Source organism: Capra hircus, chromosome 13 (genome assembly GCF_001704415.2).
Source record: "Capra hircus breed San Clemente chromosome 13, ASM170441v1, whole genome shotgun sequence".
Lineage (NCBI taxonomy): Eukaryota > Metazoa > Chordata > Mammalia > Artiodactyla > Bovidae > Capra > Capra hircus.
Window position 1 is genome coordinate 57,200,180 of NC_030820.1, and position 23,146 is coordinate 57,223,325.

Genomic DNA, 23,146 nt, shown 5'->3' on the forward strand with positions numbered 1-23,146 from the left:
ATATGCATGCATGTGTGCGAAAAGAGAAGTCTACAATGATTTATTCATTCATTCAAGAAAAATGTATTGTGCGCCTGCCATGGGCCAGACATTGTGGTAGAGGATCAAAGGGGACCAGGGTCCCTGTGCTCAGCTCTCTTGATAACCCAGACGCTAGAATTCAGGGAGTCACCTGCGTACCAGCAGGTTGATGGCAGTGTGTTCTGTGTGAGGTTATGTGGGTGAGCTTTTACATCACCTTCATGCTTTTCTGTATCTTCTGATTTATTTATCTATTTGTTTTTTGCCCTGTGGAGGGCTTGGAAGAACTTATATAAAAATAATAATTAAGCCATAAAACTCAATCTATCTATCCCTTTGGTCTTCTCTCTTCTCCAAACCCCTACACTCATCAGTACAATCACTGAGACATTGATGCTAAAGCTTTTTTGTGTGTCTGGATATCAAATATAAGTGGGTGTCTCGTGTTGTATCTGCCGCCCCACTCATACACAACCTGCTCCCGGCGCTTCTGCATCTCCGGCAGGGATGGGGCGGGAGCGGGGGCTCCTTGGCCCCTACCTGGCCCTTCCAGCAGGGCGGCTTGCCCTGGGACTCTGCCTCTGGCTAACGTGACCTCTGTCCTCGCCCCATGTATGTGCTGTGGACAGGTGTGTGGCCGAGCCAGCTCCTCATGGCTGGCTCTTCCTGGATGCCCTGTCGGCTCCTTAAATGACACACGCCCAAAATGGAACTCTCCCCAGGCTCCCTTCTCAGGAATGGACCCCCAGACCCGTTTCCTGGCTGGGAACCCATACAGCCACACTCCTTCCTCCCTATCATCACCCCACATCTCAGCCGCCCTGGCACCTCCTCCTGAGAACCCCTCTTCCCCAGCCTCACCTTTGTGCTGGGATTTGAGGTGGTCTCCCACGGGTCACTGTGAGCCACTCCACCACCACCGCACACACTGGACCATCCTGACCACAAGCCAGCAGAGCCTTAGCACTTCGGTCCCCGGCCACTGTCACTGTGAGCCACCAACAGCAGTTGGTCACATCTGATCCTTCTGTCCTATAATAGGGTCAACCTTTCTCTCTAAATCAACTAACTCGTTTTCACTTATTTTTAAAATTAATCTATGCTTCCCTGATTGCTCAGAGGTTAAAGCGTCTGCCTCCAATGAGGGAGACGCAGGTTCGATCCCTGGGTCGGGAAGATCCCCTAGAGAACGAGATGGCAATCCACTCCAGTATTCTTGCCTGGAGAATCCTATGGACAGAGAAGTCTAGTAGGTTACAGTCCACGGGGTCGCAAGAGTCGGACATGACTGAGCAACTTCACCTTCACCTTAAAATTAATCTATCCTTGTATGCTTTAGCCTCGTGCTAACAAAACTCCAGGCTGGATGTGTCAGTTATCAAGCTGAATCGAAATAAGACAGGTAAACTTCAAAGGTAAACTGTCCATCACCTACCCCTGTGCCACCCAGGTGGGCACAGTGCCCTTGGGAAAGCATGTCTTTCAGAATCCCCACTGGCTGTCCTCCCACCCCGAGGCTTCCTCACTCCCCCAGGGTGAGGGCGGGCAAGCCTCCGTGCAGCTCCTGCTGCTCCCTGCCTCTCCACCTCCTGCCCGCCGGCTCTGTGTGCTCTCTGCCTGGGGACTAATGACTTCCTGCTCAGCCGGCTTGCTTTTCACACCTCCCCACCCCTCCAGCCTCTGCCCAGGGCCCATTACGGCCCTCTCCACACATCAAGCTGCTCCTGCTCCAAAACTCTCAAGGAGCACGGAGGCAGCAAGGCTCCTCTTGGCAGATGGGACCAGAACACCAACCTCTGTCTCCCTGGCGCAGAACATAAGGTCGCGTAGCCCCTTGTCGAAGCACCTTTGCCATCCCATGGCCGGGCACTTGGTAGGTGCAATGTGGCTCAGAGACCTGGGCCTGTGTGTGAACTTGGAAGGACTGTGGGGTTTGCAGGGAACCCAGTTGGTTTGGACTTGGGGCCTTTCCACCCACCAACTCGTGTGACAGAAGCTGGACACTCTCAGGCACTCCTTTTTGGAACCTCTGTTTCCTTGTGTGTGAAATGTGGGCAACCCCAAGACCTACCCCAAAGGCTTGGTATGAGGACCCCACAGATAAGTAAACGTGGGTTCTGCATACTCTAGAGCTACAGGAAACCTGTGTCTTGTTGTCAGTATGGTAACTAGACGCCCCAAATTTAATCCATTGTGGTCACCCAGTTAGCCCTGCTGTGTCCCCTGGGTGAGCTGGGAGCTCCCTCCCCAGGATGCCTCCCTGGGATGTGAACCCTTGATCCAGGGTGGCAAGGGAAGGTGAGAATTACAAGCCTGTTTACTTAACATTTAGGAAGCCAGTGCATTTCCTGTGCCTTGCCTGCAACACTTAAGCCAATATTTACGTCGTCTTTGGGATTCTATTTGTATGGTAATTTAAAAATAGGGTTCGGACTTACAGCTCACCTTTCTCCTGAAACTCTGAAAGCACATTAATTTTCTAGACAGTAAAATAATGCAGTAATTAAATATTACCATTTCTTTTAAAAAATAAAATCTGGTAATGCCTAACAAAATGGGTTTTTCAAAACATGATGTAGGTTTTCGCACAAAACTACACTCCCGGGAAATTCCTGATTTTGAATGTATGGAAGAGACCATGAACTCCATCTCAACACAATGTAAGAAAAATTGACTTCTTAAATTGCAATAATTTTCTTGCATTTAAAATCTCCATGCTTCCCAGCTTGGCTGACCCAAAGGCCCTCCCATGTGCGTCTTTGGGGAAAGGCCGAGAGGAGCTGGGATGGTTTGTTTGATTGTTTATGAAGCTTCCCGGACCCCTTTCTCACGGTTCCAAGTTGGAGCGTTTGTTCTGCCTTGCAAACTACTTCCAAAGGAGGCCAAGCTTGGTGACCCCGTGACCCTCGCCCTTGGGTCTGCAAATGCGTTCTTGGTAGGAGTGGAGCCCAAGATTCCCCCACGTGGAAGAAGGCATGGGGCCCCGAGTCGGCCTTCCAAGGGCTCCTTCTCCACCAGCGCCAAGGTGGGCGGAGAGAGTCCCTGGCCCTCGGCTGAACGCCGAGGCTGGAGGAGACGGTGCTGGGTTTCAACCGAGGCCGCCCAACCGCCCCAACCAAAGCTCAAGAGGGCCCCCTTGTGGACACTTCCAAGAACAGCCCCGTACGTGGTGTACTTCCCCCAACGCCGGGGGCTGCGACCCGGGACCCCCCCCCACCTCCGCACCGCTCTCAGACCCAAAGGCACCCAAGAGGCGACCAACAGTCTCCATTCCTCTCTCCTCGAAACCTAACTATTTCCGTGAGACAGGAGGACTCTTGGCCCCTCCAGGCAAGACCTGGTGGACAACCAAGCTTCCCAAGGTGCCTCCCCAAGGTCCTTTGTCCTGAGCCTCTTTGCGGGAGTCTTCACGGCGAGGACACAACGTCTTCTTTCTTACTGAACATGTCAAAGCCTTGTGATTGCCTTGCCAAATTCCTGTCCTATAGAACAATGGAACCTTCAGTCTTCTGCCAGGAGAGCGAACAAGGATTCGATGCAACTGGAGACTTCTAGACACACGTTCTGTTTCGCAAACACTGACTTGTAACTACAGCCCTCAGGGCAGCGCTAGAATGCTCGGTGAGACCCAGGCAGGTTCAGAAGCCGGGAGAGATCTCACGCTCCAGCACCCCACCCCCATGCCACTTATTACTCCCCTCAAAGCACAGGGCTGAAATTTGGTATCTGTGGAGAGTAAGGACCAAATTTGGTATCTGCTGCATGCATGCCCAGTCATGTCCGGCTCTTTGTGACCCCATAGACTGTAGCCTGCCAGGCTCCTCTGTCCCTGGGATTCTCCAGGCAAGATCACCGAATTGCCATTTCCTCCTCCAGGGGATCTTCCCAACCCAGGGATGGGACTCACATCTCATGTCTCCTGCATTGGCAGGTGGGTTCTTTACCATTATCGGCACCTGGGAAGACCCTTCGCTCCCACTGCAGTCACCCAGCAGTGGCTGGGACACCCCCACCCCAGAGGCTCTGGGCCAAATATCAGGCATTCTCTTCCTGGGGTCGTCAGCCACTTTTCCCTGAGAGAAGGCAGGTGCTGGTGAGGCTGAAGCAGGAAATTTGGTATAAATTATGAATATCTACAGGGCCAACGTGCAGATCTGGGAACACAGGCACTCAAGTCGAGCTCAGGAGGACATGTGTCCAAGACACCAGAACATCTGGGTGAAAGAGGAAAAGCTCCCATGAATCATCCGGACGCCTTGGCTGTTTGGAAGCAGCTGGACCTTGGCTGGGAATTCCCAGTTTTCATCCGGGTGGAAGACCCGGCCAGAGGGAGGAGTGATTAGCATTATCATGGGGCTCAGGGAGTTTTGATGGGAACGGTTTTCGTGCTGGAACATTCCTAAGCAAACAAACATATTAAAAAAAAAAAAAAAAAACCTGGCTGATGAGCCAGGCCTGGTGGGCCAGACTCGGTCTCCCAAATCCCCCCTTCCCTTCCCTTCCCATGATCCCTGCATTTTCTCTCCGCTTAGCAGGAAACACTCAACACAGGCCTTGGGGAGAGATCTACGTGGTCAGCCAGTCCCCTCAACAACATGTTTTCAATTTTGGAAATACAAACATAATAAAACAGTCGCCTTCTCCAAGCAGCACCTATAACGTCCACCTTTTCCACCGATCGCTTGGGCTAGCCCAGGCTGGAACTTTTCATGGAAAACAGAGTAGACAGTGACAAACCAAGTACGTTCCTTCCACAGCCTTTCAACACACTGGCATCTGAGTCTGAGGCCCTCCTGCATCTCAGAAGCTCAGAATCTGTTTTCCTAGGCAGATTTCTGCAAGGGAATCCCTCCAGAATTTCTGCTCCCTCAGGAGCAGAAAGTTGCTCCCTCAGGACAATTTTAAACTCTCCAAACTCACCATGCAAAGGCAGGTACATTTCTCAGTCCTGGGAAGCTGCAGGGCTGGGGAAGCAGAGTGTCCTTTTTCTGGAGCATGCCATTTCTGAATTTCCCAAGAATACAAAGTCTATCCTGTCCAACCCTTCCCCCACAACGCCCCTGCCCACTGGCCTTGAAGGCAAAGACCCTCATATGAGATGGATAATGAGATTCAATTAAGGCCAAATGAGGGCCATATGAGCGGTGTGAGGGCTGGCCGTCCACAACAGAGGGGGAAGTTTAGGCTCCTTAGAATTTTCTAAGTTTGTGTTCATATTTCTGTGACTTGCTGGTGCTGTCACCGCATGTCAATCTGTGACCTTCTCAGGGGAGTTTAAATGAGAACCTTGCGTGGCTTTTGTGCCGCGGCTGCCTTGCAAAGCACGTCTTCTGCTGTAGCAACGCGGTGATGGCTGCCATCTCAACAGCCGGATTCTGAAGCTTGTTGGCTAAACATCCTCTGTGTGCTGTTGCACGCCAGCATTTCTCAGTGTGTAAAGGGTGGCCGCCTCTAATCAAGAGAGGTTATTTTGGGGTGGGGATTTTTATTGAAAACGTGCATAAGCTTCCAAGTACAGACATTCTAGGTGAATTACCTCAAGCTCAGGATTTTGAAATAAACCAGAGGGTTTCAGATTTTTTTTCTTAAGCAAGAGAACACTTTTTTCAAAGCAGATCTTAATTAGCCTCCCAGGACATAAACCAGAGCAAAGGGTGAGGGGCCGGCGTGGGCTGAAACAGAAGGTGAGAGGCCAGGGTCCCACTTACTGGGTCTCCCCTTCTCTCCTGAAAAAAACATCTCTGGTTTTCGGAAACCAGCTTGAAAACCTCTGATACAGTGAAATTTGATGCAGACATCTCTGTACTATCCAGTACAGCAGCCACTGGCCACATATGGCCCCCGAGCCCTAAAATGTGACCCATCTAAACTGAGCTGTGCTGGAGTGTAAATGTACACCCGACTTCGAAGACTTGTGTTTGAAAGAGTGTATAAAATATCTAACTGCTAGTTTTCGTATTTATACATGTTGAATTTATTACAGACACTATTGGGTCTGGATAAAATATTGTTAAAATTAATTGCACCTGCTACTGTTTGGCTTTTTATTATGTGTGACTCACAGTGTGTGTCTATTGAGCAGTGCTGTGGAGCCAGGTTGGAGCCTGCCCTGGGATGAAGAACCGTATCAGGGTCCTAGTTTTGCGGGGCAGGCCCCAAGGATCAAAAAAGGCTTTAAAGCCAAGGAGCTAGCGTCAGGTGTTTATGCCAGATCTGGCCCATCCTCAAAACTCTCGGCAGGACTTGAGGCCCAGGCTTAAATCTCCCTTTGACTACTTCTCTTTCTTTTCTCCCTGCTTGGATAAACCAGGGTCCCCTTCCTGCTGGGAACTCCCTTACTATCCTTCTACTCTCAGCCAGATTCTTAGTGATCCCAACAGCTGCAAGCCTTCTTTTTCTTCACTTCCATTTCAAGCCTGACCCTATTAGCCACACACATGATGGAAATCACCAGCCAATTTTTAGGAGGGGAAGCCCCAAGGGATGGGAGCAGTGTCAACGAGGAATTTATGGGCATTGACCTCATGGAGCATGAGTCATTCATTCATCCATTCAACTAAAAGCAGCAACCACAACTAGCATTTACTGAGTGCTTACTATGTGAAGGCATTGTCCTAAGCGCTGTCCATGTCTTGACACATGAGATCTTTAGCATCCACTGGACACTGTCCTAAGGGGCTGGGGAATCTGCAGGGAACAAGAGAGATAAGGGCCTGTCCTTATGGAAAGGAGGGAGAAAGAAAAGAGGAAATAAAGGAAGAAAAGAAGGAAAGAGGAGAGGGAGGGAGGAAGGGAGAGAGGGCAGGAGGAGAAAGAGAGAAAGAAAAGAGGGAGGGAGGGAAGGAAGGAAGGAAAAAGAGAAGAGAGACTTGGGCTGCTTAGAGTGACACCTCAGTAGCAGTGAGCACCCAGCACCCAGATCTTGGTTTCTAAATACCATTCTCCAATAAAAGGAACCAGGACACCTTGGAGAAATATGTACATAATGAGCCTAGAAGATCTAGTGCCAGAAAGTGAGGACATGCTAAAACAAACAAACAAATAAATAACAAATACATGTAGAAAAGACCCAGGAAGGAAGTCGATAGTGCTCCCGATGGCCACAGGGATAATTTGAGCTACAGACTAAATAATGACAGCAATGGATTGTAACCTGTAAAACAAATATTGCTGAGTTCACACTAATACAAATAATAATCGAATAAAGAGATAAGCAGGGAGAACAGAGCATGCTTCTTTATAGCACAATCCCAATCAATAGATTCAGAAAGAAGGGTGGAACTAGCAAATGACCATTTGGAAAACACCACAGTTTTAACTTGTAAGTAAGAATCATCAATGGTCATCAATAGATGCTAAAATTAGTAGGGGGAGTATAATGACAAACAAGATATTTGCATGATTTCTAAGTATATCCCCATAAGATAATTAATTACAAAGAGAAAAATAGTTGTTCAACTGATGGCTCCTTAAGTGAGTGGTCAAAGTTAACATCACCAGTGCTTCCTAAAGCAATGCACTGAGAAGGGTGCAAAATCACCTCTTTGGGGTTTGGGCCAAAACAGTGTAAACTGAATGTAATCATGAAGAAACACCCAAAAATCCTAAATTGAAGAACACACTTCAAAATAACTGGCCAGTACTCTTCAAAAGTTTTCAAGTTTATGAAAAACAAAGACTCAAGAAGCATTTCTGATTGAAGAACTAAAGAGATATCACTGCAGACTGTGACTGCAGCCATGAAATTAAAAGACACTTGCTCCTTGGAAGAAAAGCTATGACAGACCTAGACAGCATATTAGAAAGCAGAGACATCACTTTGCTGACAAAGGTCCATGTAGTCAAAGCTATGGTTTTTCCCTGAGTCATGTAGAGAAGTGAGAGTTGAACCATAAAGAAAGTTGAGGGCTGAAGAATTGATGCTTTCAAACTGTGGTGCTGGAGAAGACTCTTGAGAGTCCCCTGGACAGCAAGGAGATCAAAACAGTCAATCTTAAAGGAAATCAACTCTGCATATTCATTGGAGCAACTGACGGTGAAGCCAAAGCTCCAATACTTTGGTCACCTGATGTGAAAAGATGACTCATTAGAAAAGACCCTTATCCTGGGCAAGATTGAAGGCAAAAGGACAAGGGGGTGATAGAGGATCAGATGGTTAGATAGCATCGCTGACTCAGTGGACATGAATCTGAGTAAATTCCAGGAGATAGTGAAGGACAGGGAAGGCTGGTGTGCTGCAGTCCATGGGGTCGCAAAGAGTTGGGCATGACTTAGCATCTGAACAACAAAAAGACCTGACAACTAAATGTGATGTCTGACCCTGCATTGGATTCTGGACCAGAAAGGAAACATTACTGGGACAACTGGCGATATTTGTATAGAATTTGTAGGTTAGGTCATAACATGGGATCAATGTTAATTTCTTGGTTTTGACCATTGTACTATGTCTGTGGAAGATGGCAACCTTTGGGGAAATCAGGGATAGTAGAGCTCTTTCTACTGCTTCAGCAACATTTTTATAAGGTATGAAATGATCTCAACTTGAAAAGTCAGAAAATAAAAGTAAATTAACAACAGTAAGCAGGTAAGTAATTGAGAGAGGTGATGAGTGCTGTACAGGTGAGAAGAGAGGTAGAAAAGAGCAAAAGGGAAGGTTTGACATCAGCCTGCCAGGAATCCCAGTTATGCTGAGGCTGCAGAAAGCGCAGAGCACCCAGCTCAAAACAGAGGGAGGGTGCTGTAGCCAAGAAATAGCTCTGCAGTGGCCCTGAGGTGGGAGAGTCTGCTCATCCCCAGGAACGCACAGTGGAGAAGTATAGTGGGAGCTTATGGATGGCCTTGGAAGACAGCCAATTTTGAAGGGCCCTGGAGATCCTAAGGAAAAGCATGGAATGCTACTCCAAGTGTATTAGGAAGTTTTTGGCCATTGTGTAAATTTCCTTTGAGACACTTATGATTCTTTGAAACTACAATCGGGAGCGAGTCTCCTTGATTAATGCCAGCCTTCCCAAGAGAACAGGAACTCTGGCCATCACGTGCTCCCTTACAAAGCATGTAACAGCCATTCAAGGTTCATGGTAGGGGAGGGCAGAGAGAAGTGAATGGACAAAGGCTGTGGTGCTGGGACGCCTGGGCGGCTTGGTTTGGGTTGTGAATTGAATTGTGTCTCTAAAAAGACGGTACCAGTAAATGTGACCTTATTTGGAAACAAGGTCTCTGCTGATGTAGATGCAGTCGTACTGGATAAGGGTGGACCTGAACCCAGTGACTGATGTCTTTATAAGAGAGAGGAGAGGGAGGTTTGGCTACAAAGACATAGACACACACAGAGAAAAGACAGTCATGTGAAGACAGAGGGAAAGAGTAAAATGATACGCTTACAAGCCATGGATGCCCTGGGCCCCCAGAAGCTGGAAGAGGCAGGAAGGACCCTCCCTTGGAGCCTCCAGAGAGAGGCAGCCCTGCCCACACCTTGATTTCAGGCTTCTGGTCTCCAGACTGGGAAAGAGTAAAGTCCTGCCATTTTCAGTCCTGTAGTTTGCTGTCCTTGGTTATGAAGGCTCCAGAATGCACAGCCATGGGGGGAAGAGAAGTGATAACCTTGGCCTCTGCCATTCTGTGCACCCCTTCAGGCTACTGACCACATCTACATATTAAATAGTTGCTTATTAAATATCATTTACTTAAAGTGTTACTTAATTTTTTAAAAATCCAATGCAGACCAAACCCCTTTTAAAACTCAGTCTTATCTTTGGCAATGTGGGCTGTGAAAGCCTGATTTTGCTACAGTAACAGCCACTGCTGCTGCTTTTTAACACCCTCTAAAATCGATGTGTAACCACTGGAATAAGAAATGCTCACCACTGCACCTAAAATCACCTGGCACACCTCCCAGAACCTCGGAACAAGCCAATTAGGATAGAAAAAAAAAGCGAGTGTTTTTCTTTTGCTTTTTGCCCCCAACAGAAAGATATCTGAAGACCTGATATTTCTCCATCTGCTCTGGCTACGAACCCCAAGCCTTCTCTCCCCCACCCCCGCCCCTATTGATCCAGACCCACGCTTTTCATGATCTTTGAAGAAAACAGGACGGTGCACCTGGGTGTAAACCAGCTCCCAAGACTCCATTTTTCATCTGGAAAATGAAGATAATCACGTCCACCTAATAGAAGTGTTGTGAACAGCAGATAAGAAAAGGGCACATATTTTTTATTTTACGAAATACCCCAAATAGGCCAATCCACCGAGACAGAAAGCAGATTAGTGGCTACAAGGGTTTCAGAGGAGAGAGGCGTGGAGAGTGACTGCTAATGTGTGCAGGGCTTCCTTTTGGGGTGATGAAAAGATTCTGGAACTTGACAGAGTTGATGTTTGCATGACCTGGTGAACATCTTAAATGCCACTGAATTTTAATCGTATGCTTTAAAGTGGTTAAAATGGTAATGTTTATGTTAGGTGTATTTTACCCTATTTTATTTGTTAATTGAATATGAAGCACCTGCCTGGGGTAGCCAACTCTCCACCCTCTGAACCTCAGTTTCCTTGTCTGCAAAATGGGGGCACAGACGGAACCTGGGCCATGGGAGGTCTTGCAGATGGTCCGTAGGAATGGCTGGCATGTGGAAGCACTCCATCAGGGTGCCGACCGGCTGCCTCCTGGGTGGTTACGGGGTGAGACCACCTCTCGAGACCACAAAGTACCGGTGCTCAAGACAGGCTCCGAAGTTGTCTTCTCCCTAAGGCCCCAGGCAGGCTCCACGTGATGTCTGCCGTGCAGCCCACTGCTGGCATTCTGACTCACAATCACACAACAGGCTGGAGCACATCAGAACTGAAACCCCAATAGTCTGGTCTGAGCAATTGGACGCTCCGAATTTCATTCTGCAGGTAATTTCAACAACACGATCTAATTTCAAATGTCCTGCTCTTATGAGTGCAAAAGCAGCATAATTTTTAATTAGTGGGTAAACAGTAAATAATGGATGGCGGCAAGTGGACACCACTGTTAATTAAAAATCCATGGTTGATAAAAATCAATTTGGCCCACGCATTTAACTCTGTCTATCAGGTCCCTGGGAAAAGTCGTGCAAGCCAGCCCATGGCACCATCTGCTTTCCGTTGTGGTTTCCTGAGCCCAGACTTTTCTAGGGGAGAAGAGAGGGAGAGAGAGAAAAGAAATCTATAAGCAGCCTCCAAAGCTGGGACTGGAAGCATTTCATGAGTTCATTTCTCATCAGCTGGTTTCATTTTTTGTAACCTTGAAGTTGAAGCTCCGGCCAGGAGGCAGTATCATGCTCCACTCTGAGCTTTTTACCAAGAACGGCTCCATTTTGTGTTTTGTGTGTACATGTTCTGAATACGGTGAGATTCCACCATATCTCATTTCCTGAATTAATTAAATCCCAAATTTTCGCAGAAAAACAAGACAAACTAAAAGATACTTAGTGGGGAAGACAGTATCTGAGGATTCATGTCAAAATACAAAATGTTTTTGGTGTCCAAAAAAAAAAAAAACTAAAATCTTTTTAAATTAAAAAAAAGAATACCATGTTGTGAAAGCAATGTCTTCTTGGGAGCTCAAGAAGAAGGTGTGAAGCGTGGATACCCTTGTGTGTGTGTTTCAGCTCCAGACTCCCAATCAGCCTTGCTGGGCGTTTGGCCCAACTCAGGTGCCTCAGCGTCCTGGCTCTGGTCCCCAAAAGACTAGATGTGCCCGAGTGAACACAGAACTACTCCTTCAAGACTCTCCTTGCATGGAGCTACTCTGAGGAGTGCCCCTGACAGCCCTTGGGGCAATCCAAGTGCCCCCTGTCCCTGGGGACAGCGCAGTGCTGGCGCGCCAGCTGTCTGTCTCCATCTCTCTTATTTGGCTGATTGAAGTCCATAAATCAGGTGTAGGGCACAGCAGGAACATACGAGGATCCAGTGCTGCAGCGTTTTCACTCATTCATCCCTTCAACCCCTTCCCCTGCCTGTGATTCAAAAGAAGCCACAGTTAAGCTGACAGGCCAGAGCCCACGGCCTGGCTCCAAGCCTGGCTCCATCCCCTGGGTCAGGCCAGGCTCGGGGCCAGCTGAGCCCAGTTCACTGAGCCCTTGGCTCTGCCCATCATGGGAAGTTGAGACTAACACCGTTCCCTAGGGTCATTGCGATGGTGAGCTAACGTGTAAAAATATTTATAAAATAACATAATAAAGATGCCCAGCGTCAGTACCCAGCTAACAGGGGCTGCTGCTGCCTCTTGTCGTCATCACCATCAGCATCATTCCAGCTTTCTCAGCCAGTCCCAGGGGAACCCAAGAGTCTCCCAGGGAGACCCCAGACCTCCAGGAAAGTGAGGAATCCATTCTGGCAGGCCAAGGGGGAGCAGAGAGCTTGGGGGCCCCGGAAGACTGCTGCAAAGGGGCAAGGAGGGGACCCCAAGCCTCCTGGCCCGAGCGCCTTTCCTGAACCTGGTGCAGTGGAGGGGGAAACACCCTGGGAAGGCTGGCGATGGAGTGGGGCCAGCGGGTTGCAGTGGCTGTAACATTTGGACTCTGCTCACCACCAAGCTTACAGCCTCCCGCATCTGGGCCATGTCAAGCCCTCCTCTCTGAGTGGGGATGACAGTTTCCAGGGGAATTGCTGCTCTTTAGCAGATGAAGGGCCTGGTGCTCTCACCTCCAAGCCGCTTCTAGAAGTGAAGATCTGGCCAGGCCTGTCTGGTCTCCACCAGACGATCATATCTGGCAGGGGAGGGAGGGGTCCCTGGAGAGGGTGGGGGTCCGTCTTCCATGAGCCCTCTGAGTCCCCAACCCCCACCCCCACTGCCCCTCTGTTGGCCTCATGCCTCAGCCCGGGCCCTACCACACACATCCTGAGCATCACTGTGTACCCCAGTGCCTTTCTGGTCCACCCATGTCGAGATGGACAATGCCTGGGCCTGGCACCACCGAGAGACCACGAAGGGAGTGGCCGTGAGGGGCAGGTGCAGGTCTGGCTGCTCCAGGGAGCAGAGGTCAAGCTGAACCTGGGCTCGTAGGGGAGAGGATGGCAGTCCCACTGTCCGGCTCCTCTGTCTGGCTCCTGGCTGCCTCCTGCCCCTGGTGCAGGGCCTTTCCACAACTGCCCAGGGGCACCTGGCCACAGGAGGAGGTGCAGGTGGGCGCAGACCCTTGCCTAGCTCTCTGCTGCCCCCTGAGCCAGGAGGCGGGTGCCAGTCAGCTAGAGAACCCAGATCGCTGACCTGGGTCTGTCTGCTTTGCACTGCAGAGGCAGCTGGGATGGCAGGAGCAGGCCACCTGCACTGGGAACCACGCTGCCAGCAGCTCCTGCCCAACAGAGCCCCGGTCACCGCGCTGCTGCCCCCACGCCTGGACGGGCCCTGGATCTCCACTGGGTAAGACCCGAGGGTCATACAGACCACAGGCCCCTGGGCTGGGAGACCTTGCCCTGAACCTCTATGTTCACATCCGTGAAATGGGCACAATTCATCCAGTTGTCCAGAGGCTGCCCAGGCATGGGCTTGCTTGTCACCCTCCCCAGAATGAGCCTAGGAGGCCGGAAGGAGCCATCCACCTAATTCTCCTTTTCATCTGATAGTCTCACCTGACGTTTCTGAAGTCCCACTGCTGCTCTGAGGGGTGGGCTTGGCGCTCTGCCCTCACTGGTGGGGCAGCCAGGAGAGTCCTCCCTCCCAGGGTCAGAGAGAAGGCAGGCAGCGTCCTCACCCACCATCCCCTTGGGCCAGTCCCACTCTGGGGTCAAGGACTGGACTTTGCACATCCTCCATGCACTCCTGAGGTCAGGGAGAAAATTCCACTGACAAACATCTGTTAGCAGCTCCCTGGGGTGGGTGGGGACTTGAGATCTGCAAAGTTGCTCTGGATGTATTCCCAGGCTCTGCCCCCACCTTGGGTCCATGGGCCAGGTGGAATTCAGGCATCACGGGCCAGGGTCACTGTGAGACAAAACATGGGGAGGAAGGGGGCTGGCTGCAGGCTGTTCTTGCCCTGGGACAACAGCATTCCAGATAGTTCTAGAAGCTTCTAGTATTTTCTTCCTAGAAAGTCCTCCATTGTACCCTTCAGATAGGGTCTGCTGCTTTCTGGGAGAAGCATAGGGAAGGGCCCAGAGTCTGAGAACCACGAGGACGTCTAGTGCAACCTGCTATCTTCCCCTGGGCAAATCTCCCCACGCTGGGGTGTGAGTCACTTCTCTCTGTGTTTAACTACCACCTGTACTGATTCTTACAGGTGGTAGTTCTTCTTACGACTCTTCTTAAGAAGAATCTTTACGATTTCCTTGCGATTCTTCTTTAAACCAACTTGCTTTTGTTGGTGTAATTATATTAATGTATTTTTACAGCTTTATTGGGGGATAATTGGTATACTGTTCACATTTACAGTACTGTGATTATGTTTTAAAGGAAGTATAATATCACTATGAATATGGAGAGCTGAGCCACTTGCCATAAATAGGAGGTAGCCATTAAAAAAAAAGTCTGAAAACAAAACAACATCATTAAGTTCTCACCCGATTCTCTCACTGCCTGCCTAAGGCCCCAAGTCTGTTTGCTTTGGGAGAAAGGGGAGGTTGGTGTTAAAGACATAGGATAGAAAGAAAAGGCTGGTGAGAACATGTTTCTCCTGCTCCAGCAGCCCTAGTATGAAAAATACTGAGAAAATAACAGTCCAGGTACTGCCTGTTTGTGGGGGGACTCGTCCACTGTCCACCCCAGCTGAGTACCCACGGGAATGTCCCAGATGCTCCCTGACCCCAGCCCAGGGTGTGACAGGGTCCAGGAGTCCTGTTTTCATCACCAGCAGAATAAGGCCTGAGGACCAGGGCTGGCTTTGTAAATAAAGCTTTACTGGCACACAACCACACCCATTACATACAGTGCTGTCTCTGGCTACTTTGGCTCCAAGACCACAATCTTGAGTAATTGCAACAAAAACCACCTGGCCACAAAGACAAAATAGTTATAGTCTGACCTTTTCCATGAAAAGTGTGCTGACCCCCCCAGTTTAGATCAATAAGTCTGTCACAGACTTGGATGAAACCTGATTTGGGGTGGCAGGGGAGCGGTGGTGGTCAGCTTAGCAAATGGGGAGACAATGTAAGCGTTCATCATTCATGAGTCACTCAGTTAGGACCAGGGTTGGGGGATCCAGTGTGTGCCTGGTCCTGGAGCAGGTGCCAGGAATCCACTGGGGAGAGAATAGGCAGGACCCTGCCTCCTGGAGCTCAGAGCACAGGGTTCCCCACACAAAGCAAAGGAGCCCCCATTTCTTAAACACCTCCCAGGTGCCATCACTGTGCTGGTTGCTTGCTGGGAGCCCGGACTGTGGATCTGATGCCTGAGTCCAGAGAAAGAAGCTGGGCGTCATCCCGGGTCACACTCCTCATGAGGGACTGAAATGGAGTTTGAACCACGGGCCTCTGGCTGCAAAGCCTGTGTATTTCCTGGACCAATAGGGATCCCTAGGGGACCCAGACCAGAAGCGGGGAGATGTCGGCTGAAAAAGGTGCTTAGTACCGAATGGAAGGAAAGCTTCCGCTGAGACCATAAGGCAAGAGGGGAAGGCCCCCAGCATGCAGAGTGAGGCGGAGGGCAGCTGGGGGAACTGAGCCTGCAGGCCTGAGAGGAAGGCTGCGGGAGGTGGAGCCCGGAGCCGCCCCGGGCTTCACCATGCACGACCTCAGCTCACTGCCCTGCACCCCGTCTCCCTCTGCCCCGCAGCTGCGAGGTGCGCCCGGGACCCGAGTTCCTCACCCGCTCCTATACTTTCTACCCCAACCGCCTGTTCCGCGCCTACCAGTTCTTCTACCGGGACCCCTCGTGCAGCGAGCCCGCCTACTCGCTGCTCATCAAGGGCAGGGTGCGCCTGCGCCGGGCCTCCTGGGTCACCCGCGGCGCCACGGAGGCCGACTACCATCTGCACAAGGTGGGCGTCGTCTTCCACAGCCGCCGCGCCCTGCTCGACGTGGCCGGGCGCCTGGACCACAGTAAGGCGGGCCGGGACTGCGCACACCGCCTGCCCCCGGCGCGGGCCTGGCTGCCCGGGGCCCTGTACGAACTGCTGGGCGCCGGGGCTGAGCGTGACTGCGCGGCCGCCCTGGGCTTCACCATGCACGAGCTCAGCCTGGTGCGCGTGCAGCGCCGCTTGCAGCCCGAGCCCCGGGCCGCGCCTCGCCTGGTGGAGGAGCTCTACCTGGGGGACATCCACACCGACCGGGCCGAACGGCGGCACTATCGGCCCACCGGCTACCAGCGTCCTCTGCAGAGCGCCCTGGTGAGTCTGGGGCCCAGGGAGGGTGAGTTCTGAGAGCCTGTGGGGCCTGTCCCTGCCTGGAGCCCTCTTCCCCCCTCACTCCAACCCCACACTGGTCTGCTGGCCTCAGGACCTTTGCACATGCTTTTCCCTCTGCTTGAGGCCTTTCCTCAGGTCTGGACAGGACTGGCTTTTTCCAGCAGGAGCTCCTGGGTTGCCTTCTTGAGTCTGGTCCTCCTGGACTCTGAAGGGTTCTTTCCTGCTGCTGGGATGGTGCAGGTCCCTGTCTCTGAGGTCTCTTTTCCACCATCCCCTCCCATCCCCACTCTGCACACACTCAGGGCTGCACTGTTTATTTGCAGGCTGACTGTCTTGCCCCAGCAGCACGGGATCCTCTGCAAGGGGGAAGCCCCTTGGCCCTCTGTGTCCCCACCCAGAGCCCAGGGGCTGGCACACTTGCTGGGCCCATAAACGCTGCTATATGAACTGGAGGGTTGGGGGGCACTGAAGCTACAGGGCTACAGGGCTTTGCTGCCCATTCTCACAATTAGAAGAATTTTTAATTCTTTGGAGTTTAGGTTGAGATTAGTAGAAATGAAGTTAAGGTTAGGATGCTGGTTTAAGAATGTCTGTAACAGATACCCAAGGGATATTTTTCAAAAGTGAAAATCGTTCGGGTATCCTTATCAAGTGCTCTTTGAACCCATAGGCAACCCTCACACATTCAGCATGTATTGAGTGCCTGCTGTATGCTAGACACTTAAGGAATTAAATCAAATGAGGTGAAGCACCCACTGTGTATGGGGGGGCGGTGGGAGGCGGGGGCACCCTCTGCTCTCTCTCCTTCTCCCTCTTCCCTCCTCCCAACTCAGGATCTGGGAGGAAGCACAATAAGAAGTTCTCACACTCAGAAAATTAGCCTGAGTTCTTTTCATGGCCTCGAAACAATTCTGTTTGCCAGCCAGTGTTCCAGGCTGCTCTGATGTCCATCCTTCTCAGAGCGGAGAAAGTGCTGGTGCTGGGGTGATTATTGGCACCCATCACCTCATTGGGAGGGCAGTCTCCTCCGGACACAGAGAGAAAGGACCGCAAGGTGCAGAGGATGACACCGTCCCTGGGGCCACGCACTCCTACCCTTCTGCTGCCTGACCACCCAGGGTACCCATGCAGCCTGCAGTGCGATCGCTAAGCAGGACACACGTGCATGTGAGCCCGGGCTGGCAGGCCAGATGTGCAGACATTAAATTAAATGTCTTCAAACCAGCTGTCCCCCTCCCCATAGAAAAAGAAAAAGGAAGATAATTTCAAAGATGGATACACTGCAGATAGACTCTCAAGCAACGAATTAGTCATAACCTTAAGCTCTCTGGGTCCCAAGCCTTGCCCACAACCCAAACCAGATGGTAAATATGAACATTTCTAGAAGTAATTTAAAGCCAATTTGATCCCCAAATTCATTGCCTGGATATAGAGTCCTAATCGACCAAAATCGTCTAAGCCTGGTGTCACCTCTAGGGGTTAATTAGAAACTGTTCTGTGTTGTTGGTATAACTTTATATACAAGCTTAAATCAGAAGGAGTTTGGCTTGCACACAAGTGTGAATTCTGCTGGCCAGGGTCTTGTGTATTAACACATGCAACTCCGGACCTGTGCACAGTGATGCCCGGGAAGGTTTTTTGAGGGAGATGGGTATTTCCTTCCACCTTCTTCCAGAGCATCAGAGAAGGAAATGCTTTCTCTCCCCCCTCTCACCTTCCAGTCGTGCTTGTTCTCCATTTGTTTCTGCCATTGCAGAAGACTGGTTGCCCCAGGTCATCAGCCAGCATCCCCAGATAGCCTGTATGCAGAAGATATCTTTTGAGGGAGAAAGGCAGCCCAGAGATTATTTTGATATAATACATTATGTCCTGTCAATACACATTAGTGTAACAACAATTGGAATGTGGGTTATAATGCCTAAATTAGAGGAGACTGTTATCAGCCAGCACTCCAATTACCAGCACTCCAGCTAACTACCCAGCTTTCTTGCTTCTTTGTTACAAACATTTCTGTAGCCATTTATTTAGCATTGCCAAGTGCTTTCAGGTCCCCTGGGTCAAAATCCCCCAAAACAAAAAGAATATCATTTTCTGTATGATAGAAGTAGAATTCCGGGCAAGTGTAGGTTCATCATAGAAATAAATAAGAAGAGCTTATAATGTAGCAATCCAAAATAGAAAAAAAAAAAAAGTTCTCACTCATCCAATATGTCCTTTCTAAATCAGAACTCCCAAATGCCCCTTGTTTGGCATGAGACTCACCCAGCGGCAATCTGTGGAAATATGTTTTTTTTTTTGGTTTTCTTGGCAAGAAAAAAAAATTGGATCTGTTTTCCCAGCTGGACCCTAAAGAAGCATTTCCCTTCCTGGCCCTGTTGTACGCCCTTGGCCCTGAGTCCCCTTCTGGAGCAGCTAAAGCTAGAGATGCTTGCTTTGACAAGAGGCTGTTCCAAGACATTTACCTTTCAGAATGATGCTCTCAACTAAATTCTGGGCAGCAGCTCCCTTAAAAAAAAAAAAAAATCAGTATCTTGTTTCTTCTTGGCCTAGACTGAGCTTTTTCACTCCAAAAGCAGACTGACTCCTCCCACGCAATTTGGTTCAGCATCTGCTTCCTGTTGACGTGTTTTACTGTAAACCCAACTCATGAGAATTTATAAGGCAGAGGCAACTGTAAATAAGGCCAAAGCGAGAGGAAAACAAATCCACAGCCTTAGGCACCTGAGGACTGTGACCTCACCCGACAGTACAGTGGGGACTGGGTTTCCAGTTCTAAACAACACAGGAATGAACATCTTTGTGTCTCATCACTTTGCCAACTTTTCAGCCACCGCAGCACAGACCCTCCGCAAGTGGGTTCTGGGGGCATGAGAATTTTAGCGGCTCTAAAGTAACAGCGCATGGAAAGCGCTCAGCCCAGCTCTTGGTCCTTAGGAAAGTGAAAGTGAAAATGAAGTCGCTCAGTTGTGTCCGACTCTTTGCGACCCCATAGACTGTAGCCCACCAGGCTCCTCTGTCCATGGGATTTTCTTGGCCCTTAGGAAGCACCTAACAAAGAATGAGTTGGGAGTGAAGGGAGTAACTACAGGCAAGAAGGATAGTAAATGTTAATGGTCAAATTTCAGGACCAAGCAGGCCAGGTGTGGGAAAGGACACCTCCTTTCAAATCCCAGGATACAAGTTCCATCTCTCCTTCCTTCCTTCACCCAATACACCTGCTGTGAACAGGAAGCTTGCTCGGCTAGGGGTGGAACAGCCAGGGAAAGACGGTTTGCTCTCTGGAGCTTATGAAGGGGTAAGAAGAGGAAAGAGGGGATGATGCATCTCTGAGGGCCACCATCCAAGGCAAGGTCAGAAGAGGTCTCTCTGAGGCCAGTCTCTGAGCTGAGACTTAGAGGTTGGGAAGAGGGCAGTCAGGCCACATGTTGGGGCAGAGGGGAAGGTGGGTTCCAGGTAGAAGCAGCATTAGGTGCAAAGGCCTAGAGGATGGAGCAGCTGACAGAGGTCCAAGAAGAGCAAAATGACCACAGTGCTGGAGGCAAGAATGAAGGAAGTGATGGGTGCGGGGGTCGGGATCATGAGCCAGCCCACTCCAGGCGCACCCTTGCACTCCACCTCTGATGTCACCCCCTTCCCCTTTGTCTCTGCCAGCACCATGCCCACCCCTGTCCAGCCTGCAGCCTCATCGCCCGCTCTGATGAGCACCACCCACCCGTGCTGCCCCCCCAGGCAGCCCTGCCTCTGCGCCTGGGTGGCCGCTGGGTCAGCCCTGGGTGTGAGGTGCACCCCGCCGTGCTCTTCCTCACCAGGCTCTTCACCTTCCACGGACACAACCGCTCCTGGGAAGGGTATTACCACCACTTCTCAGACCCCACCTGCCGGCAGCCCACCTTCACTGTCTATGCAGCCGGCCACTACACCAAGGGCACGCCGTCCGTCAAGGTTCGAGGTGGCACTGAGCTGGTGTTCCAGGTCACAAGGGCCCGCGTCACCCCCATGGACCGGGTCACCACGGCCATGCTCAACTTCTCTGAACCAAGCAGCTGTGGGGGCCCGGGGGCTTGGGCCCTGGGAACCGAGCGGGACATCACCGCCACCAATGGGTGCCTGCCACTGGGCATCAGGCTGCCCCACGTGGAGTATGAGCTGTTAAGGATGGAGCGGGACCCGCTTGGGCAAAGCCTGCTCTTTATCGGACAAAGGCCCACTGACGGCTCGAGTCCTGACACTCCGGAGAAGCGGCCCACATCCTATCAAGCACCCCTGGTGCTCTGTGACAGCGTGGCCTGGGGCTTCTCCCTGCAGCATGGGGATCGGCTGCAGATGCCTGTCCGTGGTGGGACACCATGTCCCCACGTGGCCCCTCTCCCCGTCCTACTCCTGGTCCTCAGGCCGGCCTTCCTCCAGTGGTTGTGAAATAGGTATATACTTCCAGCTGGTGCCTCAGGACACTCGTCTGGCCCATGGACTCCCTCCTGGCCATAGACTTCTACACCCATGGCTGTCCTGGACAGTGATACAGCCTGGCTACGTCAGTTCAGCACCTGCAGGGTCTGCACTACGGCCAGCAACTAAAGTCACGACCACAGACTCAGGCCTAGCAGCAAAGTCACCTGCTCCGAGTTTCTACATGCTCACTCTGATTTTCCTGGGTAGTCTAAGGAGTGGACTATGCCCATCTCCCTGCCCGATGGTGCCCCAGTTCTCTCCTGGAGCCCCAGGATTCAGTGAACTGGGAACACAGTTCTCTGTGTGCATACTACCACAGTTCTCCTGAGTCTGTGGGTTGCTGTTTAAAGAGTATTAATTTGCATTTAGCAATACCAACTCAAAACCAAGCCATGAATTAAAGATGCTGCTTTGGGCTTTCAGCACAACTCAGCTCGCCGGCAGGGGCTCGTCTCTCTTTGGGGGCAACTCGGCTTTCTTGAGTTGTGACTGCTGGCGTTTGTCTGCACCCGCCTGTGCTTCTGTGAGTCAGGCCTCAAGCTGTCAACAGCGTGTGCAGAGAAACTGAGCCCTCCTGGGCCAGGGAGCAAATCAAGGCAGCCCCATCTGAGCCTAGAAGCTCGGCCTCCCTTGCCCACCCCGTATGCCAGCACGTGGAGCTAGCGGCCGGGGCCAGGTCTTTGGAGGAAAGCAGTGTTTCCAGCCTTTGGAAAGTAATTAATACTAATGACAGCGGTAACACTAACATGCTCTGTAATTAGGCCTGCATTGGCATCCTCTGTTTTCAAGATTCCCTATGCTTGGCTGACAAGGAGGGAGATAAATCTCCGGTGCATCTCTGGGACCATCTGAGGGTCACTGGGCTGCCCAGCAGTGTCTGGAGGATGAGGTGGAGAGCCACGCCACGCCCAGCCTGTCCTCTGCAGTGCTGCTGTGCCCATGCTCTCAGTTCAGAGGGAGCTGTCATCACGGTGGGGACAGGCTGTGCCTCTCCAGGGACCCTGCCTGCGTTCCCAGGGCCTCGTCTGTACACCGCGAAATTAACTGGCCTCCTGGTGGGCTCAAGGGTTTCCGGGACACTGTGCTGATGAGTCACGCCCTCCTTCCTCTGCCCGAATCCTAGAATCCTATCTATCTCTGGCTCTTATGGCAGATCTTGAACAATTGTCTGTGAGGCTAATGATGCTTTCAGAGGGAGGCCCTTGTCCTCTGTTCAACAGTGTGGGGTTCAATCAGTCCGCTGAAATTGCTAACTTATCTACCCATCCTTCTTGGAAAAAGAAAAAAAAAACACCAAGTTAATATTCTCTATAGGTCTCAGAGAGCTATGAGTGTTCCTGGCATATTTACCAAAGTACAAGAAATAATTAGATTATTTACAGTCTCAGACTGCATCACAGTGGGGGTTGTGTGTGTCTGTGTTCTTGGTGGGGATGAGGGTGGGTGGCGGGAACAGGTCCACGGCTGAGCAAGTCTTGTATCTGAGGCTTGAGGCAGCCATACTACCATTTATCATCAAATTTGAATCTTTTAATAAAATTAAACAGCCTGAAAAATGTTCCTGCTGGTTATTAAAGTCAACCAAGGGGATTATGGTTCTAAAGAAAGGAAGTGAAGTATCTTGTGGAGAACAGGTGGAAGAGAATGAAACCAGTGGAGGTGAACCCTGGCTCTCTCTGTGCGGCTCCTTCAGTTCACACCACTGCCCTGTGCTAATTAAAGCTCTCCAGGGGCTTCCAGCACACACAGAAGAACATCCCGGGTCTGGGCATACCACGGGCTGCCCTGGCCTCCCTGGGTGTGCTTCTGTCTCCTGACCACACCAGGCTGTTTCCTGCCCCAGGACCTTTGCACGTGTCGTTGCTGCCTCCCGGCTCCTCCTCCCCCAGATCCACAGAGATGCGACTCCTTTCATTCACACCTGAGACTGCATGCCTCCTCCTTGGGGAAGCCACATAAATATTCCACCCCCTACCCCCAAGGCAGCCTCCGTTTCCTGCTCTTCTCTCTATCCACCCCATCACTCTGCTTTATGTTCCTTATAATGCTTGCTGATCACTGTCAGATTTATTCATGTTTATTCTCTGCCTCGAGGGAAGGACTGACTCAGTCACCGGGATCTTTTCCAACTGGTACAGCCATACCTGGTGCTCAGTAGAACCAGGATGAATCTGGTTGGGTAAACCAAGGCTGGTGATCGCAGTTAACCTTCACCAGCAAAGAAGGCACTGCCCGGTGAGCATCCCATGAGAGGGGTGCCCCACAGTGTAGGGTGGGACTTCTGCAACTTGCAGAGAGGATCCAGGCTTCGAGGAGAGAGGGATTAGTCCCAGGCCACCGCAGCTGGGCCCCAAGAGCCTGAGTGCAGAGCCTGTGACTCG

The 23,146-nt window shown here is 51.0% G+C and overlaps 1 protein-coding gene across 1 annotated transcript in view; it reads left to right on the top strand.

Moving 5' to 3' along the window:
- The window catches only part of APCDD1L (APC down-regulated 1 like), a 49,302-nt gene extending 27,246 nt beyond the window's left edge, over positions 1-22,056 (top strand). Inside the window, exons 2-4 of the mRNA XM_018057621.1 lie at positions 13,273-13,399; positions 15,746-16,298; positions 19,968-22,056. Coding sequence (XP_017913110.1) covers positions 13,273-13,399; positions 15,746-16,298; positions 19,968-20,732 — 1,445 coding nt within the window. The 3' untranslated portion in view covers positions 20,733-22,056. The remainder of the gene's footprint in view (positions 1-13,272; positions 13,400-15,745; positions 16,299-19,967) is intronic.